Source organism: Leptomonas pyrrhocoris (genome assembly GCF_001293395.1).
Source record: "Leptomonas pyrrhocoris isolate H10 chromosome Unknown, whole genome shotgun sequence".
NCBI lineage: Eukaryota > Euglenozoa > Kinetoplastea > Trypanosomatida > Trypanosomatidae > Leptomonas > Leptomonas pyrrhocoris.
In genome coordinates, this window is record NW_015438359.1 from 1,365,465 (window position 1) to 1,380,572 (window position 15,108).

Consider the following 15,108-nt stretch of genomic DNA (forward strand, 5'->3'; position numbering starts at 1 on the left):
AGGAAGAGAAAGCAAGCTAGAAAAGTGCTGAAGATCACATACGCACCTCGAAGATGAGTAAACGAATGTAAAGCCACGTTAAACGACATGTGGAAACGTTATGGTTGCGTTTCTGGTCTTGCGCTTGGTAGATCATGCAAACAGCGAGTAGTGTTTTTCTACTCGGCTTGCAATTCTCGCAGTCGGCACTAGTAGAGAAGAAAAGATAATCTTCGCAACCTAAGAAAACGAAACGATACTAAAAGCGTGGTAGAACTCCTCTGACAACACCGGTGTAAGAACTCACAGAAAACTTAATCAGCTGAAGTTAACTAAACCATTCTCATTGCCAGCCAGCACAAGGAGATACGTCAAGTAATAGATCTACCATCAGTGAAACACGAAAACGCACTTTGCCACCCTTGCCTTCGCAGTGGGATACCCAAGCGCAGTTTGGTACCGCTACAAAGACAAACTGAGAATCCCAGAACAAGATGCACTCCCCCTCTCACGGTTGTTGGGCTCTACCTATTGCGGTGTTCCCTTCTGCTGCTTGCGGCTCCCTACAGGCAGTTGGAAACTGGAAAGGGGATCGCCTTCCCCCCTCACCGTTCTTGAGACTCTTGGGTGACCTTTCTGTCGCCGCCACGTGCAGCAAGTTGGCCAGCGCCAAGGCAAACCCCTGGGGCTGCTCGCCCGAGGGGATTTCGCCCCGGTTTCCGCCCGCGCGGTGCCCGGGGCGGCGCCCCCACCCGAACCCCGCCGAGGATCGATCCCCGTCGTTCTGCGTCTCAGATCTCTGTTGTGAGATTTGGATGTCTGTTGTCTCATCTTGTTTTCCTCTTGTTGTAGTGTGTGCTAGTTCTTCGCTTCTTGTACTGTTCGGAGAGGCCGCTCCGTGAAAATCAAAAGACGAACCGTCCAGCGCTTCGCCAGTATCTTGATGAAAATGCCGCTGCTCTGCCTCACGAGGTATTGCACCTGAGTGAGGTTGTGCGACTTGAGCGATTCTGCTGATTCTTGCTGCGCCAGTTTAAATCTTCTCACTTCAGTTTCTTGATTCTCACCGTCTTTTCTTTTTGTCTCTTTTGACGAGTCGAAGTTGAAAGCTTTTGTTCAGGCTCGGAAAAATGACCCTTGAACGACTAATCTGCCTTCTCCGCAGCTTTTGTCGGTTACGCCTTCACAGACGGCAAGTATTTTACACTCTGGCCGACTCCTACGTCTGGGACGCACCATCGTTTCTCCTCGCACTCAGAAAACTCGTGTTCCAATGCAGCAACACATCTCTTGCTGCTGCGTTTTGTGGTGCAGTGGAAAATGTCGTTTGTGAAATTGCGTCGAAGGATGAGCAGCTTTTAGCGTGCTGGTTGATTTGTGAAGCGCTCCGTTCTAGAGCCGATAAACTAATGGAGTTGCTACACGATTGCAAACTGTTGAAACCTCATTTGTGTTTTTTGCTGTCCTCACTTTATTTAGGAAGGCCTGACACAGCGCCTGACGTAGCAAATGCCGATGCCCAAAAGCGTTCGCTTTCGACCAGCAATGCTGAACTGTTGACGGGTTGCGGAGCGCTTGAAAGTAGCGGGTTTCGGGCGTCACCAAAAGCACTTGAACACGACCCCCAAACAACTGTGCAGCATTCAGCAGCCAAATTATCGAAAGATCGACTGGCGTCCAAGTCGATGTCGTTTTTACTTCTACAGTCAAGAATGACGGGGAAGTTGCTTATTTTCTGCTCACAAATGTCAAAAAATCGAAAGCACGCGCGAGCCTGTTGTGTTCGGCAACTTGATGACTGCACCAATTACATTCAACTACGGAAAGCAGTGGAGCTTTCACGCGTTAACATATTTTTTGTGCAGCGGTTTGCAAGCGACGCAGTAAAAGATTTTTTAGCGCAGTGCAGCGTGTTCTGCGTTGATCGGCTAGGACGTGAAGGTGTCGACCAGTCTAGTCGGAATCTCGGTTGGCAGGTGTATGAGAATAGTAGCGAATGGATTTTCTCCGTGCAAGCGAATTGCAAACAGGGAGCTGCGAAGTGCTGGATAGACTCAAGGCATACAAGGGCAGGTATATTGCTATCAGTACACGTGAAAGTGGTCGATCAAAATCTCCCCAAAACACTGGATGCTGTGACAAAGCAATGTTGTTCTTCTGACAATACTCGTTCTGTCAACGGTAAGCGAGTTCACTGTGCGAACGATGTGGTGCTTGCAGAGCTACTCAGTACGTGGAAAACAACTTTTCTCTTTCAATTTCACGTGGCACTTACTCTTTTTCTTGGAAAGAAGAAGTCACGGAAAAACTCACACACGCGTGTTTCTCGCATAATAGATCAGCAAATTTTGGAAAATGTGCTGGAGGCATTATCCATTATGTGTCGATGCCAGATATAACGTGGTCGAAGTTGTTATCAAACAGTGAAACCAAGACGCCCTTTTCTCCATGTACTTTATTATTATTGCGCCGGTGTTCTGGTGATACTTGGAAAAAGAAAAGAAAAACAACTGAACAAATGGTCTGCAACCATCGAACAAAACTGAATTCAATGCTGGTCTTTTGCGATGTACATCTCTAAAGTGGTACGGTTCAGATTTTTTTGCCACTGGGCTTCCCTGCTTATTCATCATCTCGCTCTAATTTCCTTTGTATGATTGAACTGTCAACTTCACTGCAACTAAACAGCAAAAAGTAAAACATAAGGTCGAGAAGCAAGTACTCCAAAGTCAATCCGAAAAGCTCAACTCGCAAACACAAACGGTTTCCCCTTTCTTTGCTAATTCTCAATGAGCCAGTCCAACGAAGAGTGGGGTGACATGGTCATTCCTGGGGTGTACATGATCCAGCGAGCGCCGAGTGCCAGTGCTATCAGCACAGTTGCTCAAGCTGATGGTACTGTGAATTTAGAGCTTTTGCATCTGGAGATTGACGAGATGGAGAGGCACATCGAGCTGCTAAGAAAAAGCAACATAGAGATTGCTGCTTATTTACGAAACAAACGGGAGAATGGAGAGGACCATGAAGAAGGTGGTGGGATGTCTTCCATGGTCGCGCTTGCAAGCGGGGTGACGGAGGAGGAAGACGACGACGCCGTACTTCGAGAGGCGTTGGAGGAAAACGTACTCGTTATCGCGAAAAAGGAGATGGACTTGGCGCAGCTCAGGGAACTTATAAAAGGTCAGCGTTGTGGTTGCTGTAGCGCGCATTCTCACCAAGATGCATCACAACCGGGCCCTGCTCCACAGCAGCAAACACGAATTACGCTATGATGCATATCGTCATCGCATGAACGTGCACGGCTGTTCTATTTATCATGTTTCATTTGCTTTCAGGTATGGAATTATTATTGAGCCGAAAACAGTAAAGTCTCGGTCTCATCGGTTGGTTCTGCGCTCATAATCGCTTTCTTTTTCAGTGTTTATTCTGGCACATCAATCTGAGATGATCAGGTGCAAGAAATGAATAATGCAGATAATGTCTTTTCTGCTCAGTGTTCGTAATTATACCAATGCCTTTCTTTATATTTGAATTCTACTTTTCACCCCTTTCTTCTCTTCTTTTTTCTGCATCCTGTGCTATATATATATTTTTTTTTTCCTCGTCCTTGAAAGATTTTAAAGCAACAACTTCCTATTACGACTATATTCCGCCACGATGCCGCCGAAGAAGCAAGATAAGGAGGAATCCAAGACTGTACTGCTGGGTCGCCCTGGCAGCAACCTCAAGGTTGGTATTGTCGGCCTTCCCAACGTGGGCAAGTCAACTTTCTTTAACGTGCTGTCCAAGAAGGGTGTCCCAGCGGAAAATCGTCCCTTCTGCACGATCGACCCCAACACCGCCGATATCAACATCCCGGATGAGCGTTTCGACAAGCTGGTGCGCATCCACAAGCCTGTCTCTGTCGTTCCAGCTCAGGTTCACATTTGTGATATTGCTGGTCTTGTGCGCGGTGCAAGCAACGGTGAGGGGCTGGGAAACAACTTTCTGTCTAACATCAGCGCGTGCGATGGCATTATTCACATGGTTCGCGTCTTTGAGGAGTTGGAGATTACTCACGTCGAGGGTGACCTGGACCCGATTCGCGATCTCGAAATTATCTTTTCGGAACTTGTTCTGAAGGATCTGCAGATCGTGGACGGTCTGATAGCCAAGTACACGCCCATCGTCAGCCGTGGACTCGATAAGACGAAGAAGGCTGATTTGGAGGTCTTGGCCAAGGTGAAGGAAGTTCTGGAAGAGGGGAAGCAGATCCGCTGCTGCCAATGGAACGGCAAGGAGGTTGACATCCTGAACACTCTCCAGCTTCTGACCGCGAAGCCAGCGATGTTCTTGGTGAACATGTCGGAGAACGACTTCCTGCGCCAGCGCAATAAGTGGCTCAAGAAGTTGAAGGACTGGATTGACGAGCACACCGGTGAGCCGATGATCCCCTTTTCGGCGGAGTTGGAGAGCAACTTTGTGAGCATGTCACAGGAGGAGGTGGACAAGTTCTGCGAAGAGAAGAAGACGAAGTCGCAGATCCACAAAATCATCAATACAGCGTACAATTGCATCAACCTAATTCATTACTTCACCGCTGGTTCGGATGAGGTGAAGTGCTGGACGATTCAGCGCGGTACCAAAGCACCACAAGCTGCTGGCAAGATTCATTCGGACATGGAGAAAGGCTTCATCTGTGCGGAAGTGATCGAATGGGCTGACTTTGACCGTCTGGAGAGCGAATCTGCTTGCCGCGATGAGGGCAAGCAGCACCAGCAAGGCCGCAACTACGAGGTCCAGGATGGCGACATCATCTTCTTCAAGTTCAACGCGGCCAAGGGCGGCAAGAAATGATCCGCAAGATGAGGCTTAAAGCTCTTCTCCTCTTTCGTCTTTTCTCCCCTTAACCTGTGTTTCTTTTAAGTAAGCAGCAGTAGGCCGTTTTGAAATTTTAACGCCTCCACTGCCGTCTCATTAATTAGGTGACTGTGTGCGTCTTCAAATTAAGTAAATGGAGTTTTCTTGGTGAGCTGAAGGCTGAGTTTTTGCTGGTTCATACACCATGTTTGCAAGCTCACACTGTTCTCAAGTTGCATAAGTGCTTGCGACTTAAGTTGAGAAAAGGAGGTGCTTTAAAAGTTCCAATTAAAACGAACGCAGATACAGATGTTTTTCTGTCGGTGGCAACCAGAGCCCCGAATATTGATTTCTCCCTTTCTCCATCTTCCCTGCTTTTGTGTGTTTTGCTCTTTTTCGACTTCCTCTTTTCCGACTTCCTCTTTTTCCATCTCTGTCTTTTCGGTCTCCCACAGTTTAGAGCTTGTCTTTTTTTCTTAAAGTTCACCAAAGGGAAGGAAACACACTGTATATTTTCGAATTCTTGTACATCTCAGTTGAAGCCAGGGATAACAATCAAGACTTTACAATTTTTTTTTCCGACTTTCTATCCTTGTTTTGTAGTACAAAAAAATACGTTTTTCTGACAGTGGTTGGCAAGATGTCAATGAAAGGTCTGATGGCTCTGAAGAAGAATACGCAGGCTATTTTGCTTTCCCCTGTCCGAGATAAGTACTCTATTCTGATGGAAGATGACAAGATTCGCGCCGGCGCGAGCAGCATGCAGGGTTGGCGTAGTACCATGGAGGATGCACACGCCGTTTATCTTTCCATACCTAATATGCCCGGAGTCATTCGAGACGAAGACGCAGCCATCGCCGCCGTTTTTGATGGCCACTGCGGTAGCAAATTTGCACAGTCGTGTGCAGCGAGAATTCGAGACTGGGTCACGGGAACTGACGCGTTCAAAAAAGGAAACTTTGAGAAAGCAATCAAAGACGCGTTTTGCTCCGGCGATGTGGCGCTGCACAAGGCAATGCCAAGCGAGCTTAGCGGGTGCACGGGAAACTGCGTCTTTATTGTTCAGAACCACCTCTATTGCGCCAACACCGGCGACTCCCGGGCAGTATTGTGTCGCAATGGAGAGGCAATAGCGCTGAGTGAGGATCACAAACCAACCGACCCTGCAGAGCGGGAACGGATCATGAAAGCTGGCGGGTTTGTGCAAGCAGGCCGCGTAAACGGCGTTCTCTCCCTCAGCCGCGCATTCGGCGACTACGCATTCAAGGACATGAACTTGAAACCAGAGGACATGGCGATAACGGTGATGCCAGATGTATTTCATACAGAGTTGACTCCTCATGATGAGTTCGTTATTATTGCGTGCGACGGAGTTTGGGACATGATGACAAACGAGAAGGCAGTAGAATTCGTGCGCAACGAAGTAGCAGACCACGGTGATATATCCCTTGCTTGCGAGCGTTTAATGAATGCTTGTCTCGCGTCAACCCCGACTGCCTACGGAACAGATAACATGACGGTTATAATACTTCAGTTTAAGAGCTCATTTTTAAAGAAGGTGGAAAGTAAGTTCATTACCGAATAGCTGGCTAGCGAAAAGCTTGCCGGACGACGGACAATAAAGGTTGTGGTGCTTACGCGAGTAAATGTTGCGCTTAACACTGTGTATACTGAAGAAACGAAGGCCGACGGCATTAATGGTCTTCTTTTCCTTTCTTAATTAAACAAACACAAAACGAACAGGAGATTATTTGCGCATTTGGAGAGTCCTGTGTTTTGACACTGGCTCTTGATGCTCGGCTGCTGTGAGCAGGAAAGGAAAGAGACACCAGCTCGGCGGTGCTTTAGTCGACCTAACGTGCTCCGAGGGAGGATGCCAGCAGATTGGTGGATGCACAGAAGCCCCAACACATGACAATGTGTCTTCATGTCTTGTTTAGAAAGCACACGTATGGGCTCATCTTCTGGTTTTTTGTTTAGACAGACCGATGCAGTGGCGGCATAGTGGTTCGTTGATTTCCTGGATATTCACACACACAAAAAAAGAAAAGAAACCCCAGTAGATGCCCTCTAACCTCTTCACTTTTGCCTTCACAATCTTCTTCTACCACTGCAACGAGAATCTTTTAATAGGATGCACTGACTGGTTGCTGTGAATGTTTTCTTTTTCCTTTTTTTTATGTGCCAGGCAAAAACAACCACACAGTTCTAGATGAAAAGTGCAAATAACCTCTTGGTGATTTCCGACACTTAGCTTCTCACCACATGGATCAGGCAGCTGTGTCGGAGTGGAGCGTCGTTGGGACGTTTCGTAAGCGTCCTGTCCCGCAAGGTCCTATAATTGACTTAACATCCGATTTGAGCAAGCACACCTCCTTAAACAACGAAGACGATACCCCGGTGCTGCTCTACGAAGCAAAAACGGACGAAAACCAACAGCCGTCGCGTGTGCCGCGCTACCTTGCACGCAAAGTTGCCATACCTCCTCCCTCCTTTCAAAAACTGAAAGTGGTGTCCCTTGCGCTACCTCGTCCAACCGACAACGTAGCGGTGGGCGAAAACCTGCCCAATGTGGACTGCGCTGAGCCAATCACCACACTCTCCTGTCACAGGGACGGTGTTCGGAGGAAGTACCCCTACGCTGTTGGAACGGTGCTTCCTGCTCCGCCGCAACTCGCGTTTATTCTCCCTGTTGCCATCTTTCTGGCTGACATTGCGTTGCTCGTCGTTAGTCTCACCACGCACAAACCTAGGAATGGACTGATTGCTGCGTGCTGTTTGCTGGTATTAGTCCCGGATATCGGCGCGCTTGTCTTATTGTTGAAGCGTGGGATTTACTCAACTACGTTTGCCATACACCTTCTTCTGTGGCCAAATATTGTGCTTCTTTTCATTCAGCCTTTCGTTTCGTTGCTTTTCATGATACATTTTATTTTGACAGCGATCATGGTGATGTACTGCCTACGAGTCCGGGCTAGCACGTACACGACCTTTTTCACCTTGCGCTGATGCTGCTTCAAGGAAAGAGAGGAAAAACTTCACTGTTAATGAGAAAGGACGGCGCTCGAATACACACCATGCATTTGTTTTTCAGACACGACGCTGCAGGGTGTTATTCAGAAAGCTGGATTTCGACTCGCCTTCTCCTCTCCGTGACATTTCAGAAATGAAAACCCTCAAAGCACATTTCTTCTGCCGACATTTGGGTTACAGCAAGAGGAGAAGAAGAAAAAGCGCCGAGCTAAATCGACTGCCGGTGCCTTCTTATAAAGCATGTGCTGTTGCAACTGCTCTTTTCGCTGTGTGCAATTCCTCTTCTCTTTTTTTCCTTTTCCATTGTCTACGTACGCAAACACACAAATAAAGCGAGAAAGAACACTTAAAAAGGCGGCTTCTGGGCAGAAGACTCCTTGCCTTGTCAGCGTAAGCCACTTGTGTGGCTCTGAAATTTAGTTCTCTTTTCTGTGACGTGTAATTGAGGCTGCTTCCTCATCGTTGCAGGTCAGCAGCGATCACTTTCATCACTCTTTCCACACACACACACACACACACAACCCCGCGTAGTCTTCAATGCCACCCAAACGAAAGGAGGAACCAACGAGGCAGCTGTCAGACAACTTTTGCTTCGCGGACGGTAGTATTTATCGCGGGGATTACTCTGTGAAGCAGGATGGATGGTTCGATGCACAAGGGCCAGCGCTTGGCTCCTCTGCTTCTCCGTCAACTGCAAAGAAGCACGCGCCAGCCATTTCTTCGTCTGCAGCCGGCGTGACGGTCTCAGCTCCCGGTTCCACCGGCTTGGATTCAACTATACACGGATACGGTTGCCTGGAAGATGCATCCGGAGCACGATATGATGGGGAGTGGCACAATGGGGAAATGGACGGTATCGGAACGCTTTACATGCCTAGCGGAGGCAACTACACCGGCGAGTTTTCACACCACACGTTTCACGGGATCGGGCGCTACACCTGGGCAGACGGGTCTTATTATGAGGGCGAATGGCAGCGAAATCAAATGCACGGCACCGGTGTATACGTGGAGCGCACCGGAAAGCGCTGGCACGGCGTTTTTAGCAACGGAAGCGCAGCAAAGCTGGTCGCCAGAATTGTGCTGTAGTACTGAACGTACGCAAGTTTCTTTTTTTTTGTTCTACGATGTACACAAGAGCGAAAGTTGTCATGACTGCAAATTGCTTATTGGGAAAAAACAACAACAGTGAAAGTCCAGCGGCTCTTCTTTGCCGTCGTTGGTTGGAAAGTAAACGCGCAAGCTGGGCATTCGTCCATTGCCCAACACTGTCTAGCTTGTCTTCGTCTCCAGCGTTTCTAAGGTTACTCGACTCTGATGGATCCCTTTTTTTGTTTTTCCAAGCATGAAGTAGTAAAAATGTTCTTTTTTTGATAAGCAGGTCCGTATTTTCAAATCTTCTCGATTTTCTGGTTGCTACTCGTCGCTGTTCTTCCCCCTTTTTGCCACCTTCGTTTGACTTTCCTGCCTTTCGTTTTTACCTCTTCTTTTTCCACTACTTTCTGACCTCGAGTTTCAACAGCACGCGTTAAGTTGTGAGTTTTCTTTTCTGAAATACGTGAGGGAGCAGCCGTGCACCTTCTCGAGTACCGTGCCATTGTGCCGTTTCACAGTAATACACGTTCTTCCTTTTCAGATTTCTCCGGTGTTTTTGCCGCTCGCAAACGTACAAAGAAGTATCCACTGGTGTCGTGCAAAAGGCTTTAATTTGTACAGTTTCGCCGAGTGCGAAACGCCGGAGGAACGCTGTTTTTGTCTGCCATACACATATAAAGTTCTGTTCACATCGATTGAAAAAGGTGTCATGGCGGACGAAGACGTCAACTACGATGAGCTGGCTGACTTGCTAGCCTCAAACTCTGTTGTCGGAGACAAGGGACACGAAAAAGGCGACGCCGACGCCGCTGAAAAGCCTCGCAAGGAAAAGAATAAAAAAAAGCACAAAAAGAGTAAGAGGGACAAGAAGAAGCGGTCGCGCGACGAGGATGGCGACGCCTCCTCCGACGACGAGCGCGTCAAATCCAAGTATGTGTTGGATGCGGCGGAGAGCGGCGATTCCGACGGCGAGGATGAGCTCTCCGACGCAGATTTTGTTGCCGATGATGAAGAGGTGGAGGACGTGGACTACGGTGAGCGGCCTAAGCCGTACCTCTTTCATGAAGGCGACGACAAGCAAAGCGTAGATGAGCTCGCTCGCTACTACGAAGAGGCGGACCGGCACTATCGCAAGCATGGAGACACGAACGATGCGATGCTCACACAAGGCGACCTGTCCTCGCGACGGCTGGCTTCCCAGTTTCTGCCGCGGGAGGACGACCCGAAGGTGTTTGCGGTGAAGTGTCGTCCTCGCATGGCGCGCGTGCTGGTGACGCGCATCGTGAACAAGTGCTACGCCTACCGTGCGGGCCACAATTATGAGCGGAAAAAAGTGGATTTGGGTATCATCTCCGTCTTCGCGTTAGACCACGTGAAGGAGTACATTTACGTAGAGGCCAGTCGGAAGCGCTTCGTAGAAAATGTGCTGAACGGTCTTGACGGCGTTTTTCGTTTTAATATCGCTGTGGTGGATCCGAAGGAGCTGCTGCAGACAATGGAGACCCGGCCGTCGACGCTGAAGGTTCGTGTAGGGGATTTTGTGCGTCTCCGTCAGCGCTTCTACCGGGGCGATCTCGCGCAGGTGACAGCGCTGCACCCCGACGGCGTTCACATCACGTGCAAGGTGGTGCCGCGCGAGGACTTTGTACAGAAGAGCTTCAATAAGCCGACGAAACGATTGCCACCCCGTTTCTTTGCCCCGCGCCTGGCCGTCGGCGTGCGTGAGATGGAGAACGCATACGTGTGGGGCGACCTGCATTTTGACCGTGACGGGTACCTGCTGAAGTCTGTGTCGACACGCATGGTCGTGTCAGGCGTGCAGTTGGAGCAGCCCTCCACCGAAGAGCTGGCTCGCTTCTACAACAACCAGCGCGACAAGGTCGAGCGGGCTATCAGGGCAGCCGAGGCTGCCGCGCAGGTGCCGCCCATCAGCATCGGCGACTCCGTGCGTGTGACGTCGGGGCAGCTCCGCAACACACTCGGCGTGGTGGAAAACATCTTTACGAACACCAGCACCGCTGTCCTTACGTGTGCCGTTCCGGGGCGTGCGCAGCCGATCAAGGTGCAGGTGGAACTCACCGCCTGCACAAAGCACTTTTCGGAGGGCGCCCACGTCGTGGTGGAGCGCGGCGAGCACACCGGCGAGTCTGGCACGGTGGTCAAGTCGTGGGGAAGCATCGTGTTGCTGTTTCCTGATCGCGCAGCTGTTGGCGTGGAGCTGAAGGTGGAGGCCAACGATTGCCACCAAAGCAAGCTGGGCAGCGTCTCGACGCACACCAACGGCGTGTGGCAGCTATTTGACCTCGTCTCGAGCACGGAGGCGAATTGTGTCGGCTGTATTGTGCGCCTGAACCGCAATGACGTTGACGTGCTGACGGAGAACAACGACGTGCGCACACTTTCGTACGCGCAGGTGAAGGCTGTCGGGCGGGACGCGCGGCAAACGACAGACCGCCGCAAGAACATTCTCTCGCGCGGAGTTGAGGTGATGATCGATAAGCACCCGATGACGCCGATCGGGTTGGAGGGGCAGACGGGCCGCATCGAACACGTCTTCCACCGCACCCTCTTTGTGCGCTGCCGTGCCTCGCCGCTGCACGCAAACATGGTGGCACTGGACGCAGACTGCGTCCTTCTCCTTGGCGGCCGCAAGACGAATCGCCGCGTTGCACCGGCGCTGAGCGCACCGGCAGCGATGAACGCCGGACCGTACGGAGCTGCTGCAGCGCGGCTGTCAGCGGGTCAGAGCCGCGACTCCGAAATTTGGGACGAAAGCTCTGTGATGGACGTTAATTTCTTCCCCATGTGACGACATGGTGGAGATAGGAGCGGGATCCTTGGAGGTCAGATCCCGCGCTAGTTGCTTTTGACTGTTTCTGGGTCGTGATATGTTTGACTGCAAAAGAGAATAAAAAAAGGATCTCCGACTGCGTTGTGTGCGGAAGGGGAGTGTGCTCGTTCATCACCTCACTTGACGCGTATTTATTCATATAGACACAGGAAAGGGATCCGTGATCCCCGCAACGAGGCTGACGCAAGTGCGGTTTTTTTTTTCGGTGGGTCGTTGGGGTTTTCTTTTGTTTCTGTGTGCCGCCACAGTTAAGCGTGCACACTTCCCCTCCCCCCTCACCCGACGAGCAATGCGACAGTAAAGTGAAACGCTCCACATCTTCTCCCCTTGGACAACTGTGCTGCTCGCTTTTTCCCGATCATCATTCGTGGTTCTTTTTCTTCTTTCCTAGAATGTGACAAGAGAGGGAGGACGGTGTGCTGACCGCGAAAGGAAGGAGCTCGCCTTGGACATGTGCACTCGCTTCTGTGCAGTTGTATCGTTGCTGTTCTTATTCCTGTGTGCTGTTAGGTGCAGCCGTGAGCTCAAAAGTATCCATGAAGGACCGCGTCTTTTCTCACGCTGTGTATTACGTGGGGCGTTCGTGATCGGCTTTGAAGCCCACCTGGAAATGGGACTTGTAATGGACTCTCCTCTGCTCTTCCACCCTCTCGTGTTCGTTATCATTCTGTTTGCGCTGCTTCAAGCGCATTTGCGTTGTTTGAAGTAGCGTGTAGGAACCGGTGAAGGAAACAGGAAAAAGAACTGTTTTTTCCCCCGACAGCAACAGCGAGAAATAAAAAGATCTAGGGATAGTCACGATGCTGCATTGTAGTCGACGCGTGGCGTTGGGTGAGGTGACGGCCGTCGCCGCGGTGGCACCGTCGCGTCTCGCGTCGTCCCGGTGGGTCTCCTATGGCGTTGCAGCAGGCGCCTTTGTGCAGCTTTCTACCTGCGTGACCACCACGTCATTTTCATTGTCTCCTCTCCTCACATCTCGGCGAGGCTACGTGCGACGCACCTGTCCGCGCTTCTTTGAGATTGACCCATCGAGGCAGAGGTACGTGATAGAGTCTGCATTTGAGGAGCCGACGTTCCGCTACATCTGCGAAGGCGCGGACATTGACTTTAAGGAGGAGGTCCGTGAGGCGCTGAAGAAATCCCTTCCTCAGCCGCCCTCCAATTTCACGCAGAGAGACCCAGAAAATAATTGGAAGCTTCCGCAGATGATGCAGGTATTTCAGCGTCTGTGTCGCCAGCAGCTCGTCTCCTACGCCCAGGTGCGCTCCACACCGCGCCGGCTCGCCTCGTTCTACGAGACTCTCGCCACTGCGCATCCGGCGCTGGCCCTCCTTGCGGCGGAGCACTTCACCTTCGCAGGACTGGTGGCAACGCACGCAAAGAAAAAGGTGCGCGACGCGGTGCTGGCGAACGTGGACAGTGGGGTGTCCATCGGCTGCATCGCGGAGCAGGAGCTCATCGCGGAGGGACCTCCTTTTAATACGGAGGCGCGCTACGACGCACACGAACACTGCTTTGTTCTGCGAGGCACCGGCAAGTTCGGTGTGGTGGCGGCGGCCTGTGCGGAGTGGGCGGTGGTGACGGCGACGCTGACGCTGAAGGCGAAGGAGGACAACGGCACCCATCTCTTTCTGGTCCCGCTGCGTGGCAGCAATCGAGGTTTACAGGGAACTCCGCAGGATAGCTCGTTTGCCGCCGGAGAAGGGGAGCTGCGCCGTGGTATCTCCATCCGCGCCATCACCGGCGAGAGCGACGTCATGTCCGGGTGCGGCGTGGCGGTACTGCATTTCGACGACGTGCGAATCCCGGTCGACAACATCCTGAACCCGTTCTGCATCACGCCAGAGATGAAAGTCGGCTACGTGGAGGGCCGCGACGGCGATGAGCCGGCCACCGAAGTGCTGCGCACGCGCCGCCGCATTGCCACCGGCGCCGTCTACGTCGGCGCGACCAAAAAACTATTGACGGACGTGGTGACGTACACGGCAAACAAGTGCGTGGTCGGGCCAGATTATCGGCGCAACTACCCTTTTCTCGGCCTCCAGCACATCCAAACCCCGCTGGTGAGCATGGTGGCAAAGACGTACGTGTACCTGCTGGCGTGGCAGCGGCTGCTGACGGTATTCACCGATGCTGCTGGAAAAGGCCCGTGCTACGAGGACCACATGCGGCTGGCAGGCACTATTCACTTTCTCCAGGAGAACTTGTTGGAGCTGCACAACTTCGTTGACCGGGCGATGGGGCTTCACGGGTCCCTTGCGAGTTCCGGCAGCAACGCCGCGGCAACGCTGGTGCATCTCCGCCAGGAGGGCCTCGACACGTCATCGTTGATTCGAGAGGTGGCCTTCAAGTCTATTACGAAGAACATCGGCACTACGCACTGGGGTTGGTGGCTGACGAGCCTGCTGCAATCCGTCTCTCCGGCGTTGGACCGCTTTGTGAAGAACCCGCTATACTCCCCCCGCATCGCCGATCTGGGGCGCCATCTTCTCTTTTTCAGTCACAAGCACTACTCCCTGAAGAAGCGCCTGCGGCGGTCTCGGGAGTTGGAGCGGCGGAAAGGCGGTAGCGAGCACCAGTGGTACGACTGGGTCATGTTTCGTCACCGCACCGTCGTACACTGTGGCGAGGCTTTCATGGAGATGTACTACATGGATGTAATGATGCAGGAGACGGAAAAGTGCGGCGACCTGCGTGGGCGCAAGATTCTACGAGACATTGGCTGGATTTATGCTTTGTCGCGGCAGATGGACCGCCTTGACTTTATCCTCTCTGCCAAGATGATGAGCTCTGGCAAGGCGGAGATTCTAGCGGGTCACTTTGACAACTTGGTGACGGTGCTGGCTCCGCAGTGCGTGCACCTGGTGGAGGCGATGCAGGTGCCACAGCAGTTTCTGGCTCCATGCGCCGCCGGCGACCACATGGAGGCGTACTGGACAATTCCAGGGACAAACACGCATATCGAGCGCGGGAGCCGTTTGACGTTGCACGAAGCCGCTACGTCGTCGTCTTCGAAAGGCCGTGCGGAGCCGGGTCGTGAAAAGGCGGAGCAGGAGGCCATGCGCGAGTCTTCGGAGGATTTTGACCTGTTCCACGGCCTCGCCGATGAGCCGTCGTACGCACGTCGCAAGTTGTAAACGGCGGAGCGCTTCATTTGTGGAGGTAGGTCTTTTTTTTTGCCTTGCAGCGCACCCCTCTTCACCTCTTTCTCTCTCTTCCGCAAAAGGATTCCGTCCTGCAAAGGGCGTCGGAGCGTCTTTACACGAACACCTCACAATTGGAAAAAAGAGGCGTTCAAACGAGAAGTATTCGTA

At 51.8% G+C, this 15,108-nt stretch overlaps 7 protein-coding genes across 10 annotated transcripts; all 7 read left to right on the top strand.

The window, feature by feature from the left end:
* Positions 1-1,079: 1,079 nt before the first annotated feature.
* On the top strand, positions 1,080-2,378 carry ABB37_02262 (hypothetical protein; the record flags this gene model as incomplete). The annotated part of the gene is made up of 1 exon (XM_015799167.1): positions 1,080-2,378. Exon 1 carries the CDS (start codon positions 1,110-1,112, stop codon positions 2,376-2,378), a length of 1,269 nt encoding a protein of 422 aa, XP_015662645.1. The 5' UTR covers positions 1,080-1,109.
* Positions 2,379-2,665: 287 nt separating this feature from the next.
* On the top strand, positions 2,666-4,815 carry ABB37_02263 (putative GTP binding protein; the record flags this gene model as incomplete). Of its 3 annotated transcripts, none has more annotated exons than XM_015799168.1 (1): positions 2,666-4,815. In XM_015799168.1, the coding sequence occupies exon 1, from the start codon at positions 3,637-3,639 to the stop codon at positions 4,813-4,815; it is 1,179 nt and encodes a 392-aa protein (XP_015662646.1). In that variant the 5' UTR covers positions 2,666-3,636. The 3 variants fall into 3 exon arrangements, with proteins under 3 accessions (XP_015662646.1, XP_015662647.1, XP_015662648.1); XM_015799169.1 differs by having other exon boundaries at positions 3,592-4,815; XM_015799170.1 differs by having other exon boundaries at positions 3,601-4,815.
* A 643-nt stretch (positions 4,816-5,458) lies between these two features.
* On the top strand, positions 5,459-6,403 carry ABB37_02264 (protein phosphatase-like protein; the record flags this gene model as incomplete). The annotated part of the gene is made up of 1 exon (XM_015799171.1): positions 5,459-6,403. The coding sequence occupies one exon, from the start codon at positions 5,459-5,461 to the stop codon at positions 6,401-6,403; it is 945 nt and encodes a 314-aa protein (XP_015662649.1).
* Positions 6,404-6,949: 546 nt separating this feature from the next.
* On the top strand, positions 6,950-7,827 carry ABB37_02265 (hypothetical protein; the record flags this gene model as incomplete). Its single annotated transcript, XM_015799172.1, has 1 exon — positions 6,950-7,827. The coding sequence occupies exon 1, from the start codon at positions 7,084-7,086 to the stop codon at positions 7,825-7,827; it is 744 nt and encodes a 247-aa protein (XP_015662650.1). The 5' UTR covers positions 6,950-7,083.
* Positions 7,828-8,182: 355 nt separating this feature from the next.
* On the top strand, positions 8,183-8,937 carry ABB37_02266 (hypothetical protein; the record flags this gene model as incomplete). Of its 2 annotated transcripts, none has more annotated exons than XM_015799173.1 (1): positions 8,183-8,937. In XM_015799173.1, the coding sequence occupies exon 1, from the start codon at positions 8,389-8,391 to the stop codon at positions 8,935-8,937; it is 549 nt and encodes a 182-aa protein (XP_015662651.1). In that variant the 5' UTR covers positions 8,183-8,388. The 2 variants fall into 2 exon arrangements, with proteins under 2 accessions (XP_015662651.1, XP_015662652.1); XM_015799174.1 differs by having other exon boundaries at positions 8,191-8,937.
* Positions 8,938-9,368: 431 nt separating this feature from the next.
* Positions 9,369-11,752, top strand: ABB37_02267 (transcription elongation regulator-like protein; the record flags this gene model as incomplete). The annotated part of the gene is made up of 1 exon (XM_015799175.1): positions 9,369-11,752. The coding sequence occupies exon 1, from the start codon at positions 9,653-9,655 to the stop codon at positions 11,750-11,752; it is 2,100 nt and encodes a 699-aa protein (XP_015662653.1). The 5' UTR covers positions 9,369-9,652.
* Positions 11,753-12,478: 726 nt separating this feature from the next.
* Positions 12,479-14,931, top strand: ABB37_02268 (putative mitochondrial acyl-CoA oxidase; the record flags this gene model as incomplete). Its single annotated transcript, XM_015799176.1, has 1 exon — positions 12,479-14,931. Exon 1 carries the CDS (start codon positions 12,595-12,597, stop codon positions 14,929-14,931), a length of 2,337 nt encoding a protein of 778 aa, XP_015662654.1. The 5' UTR covers positions 12,479-12,594.
* Between the last annotated feature and the right edge of the window lie 177 nt (positions 14,932-15,108).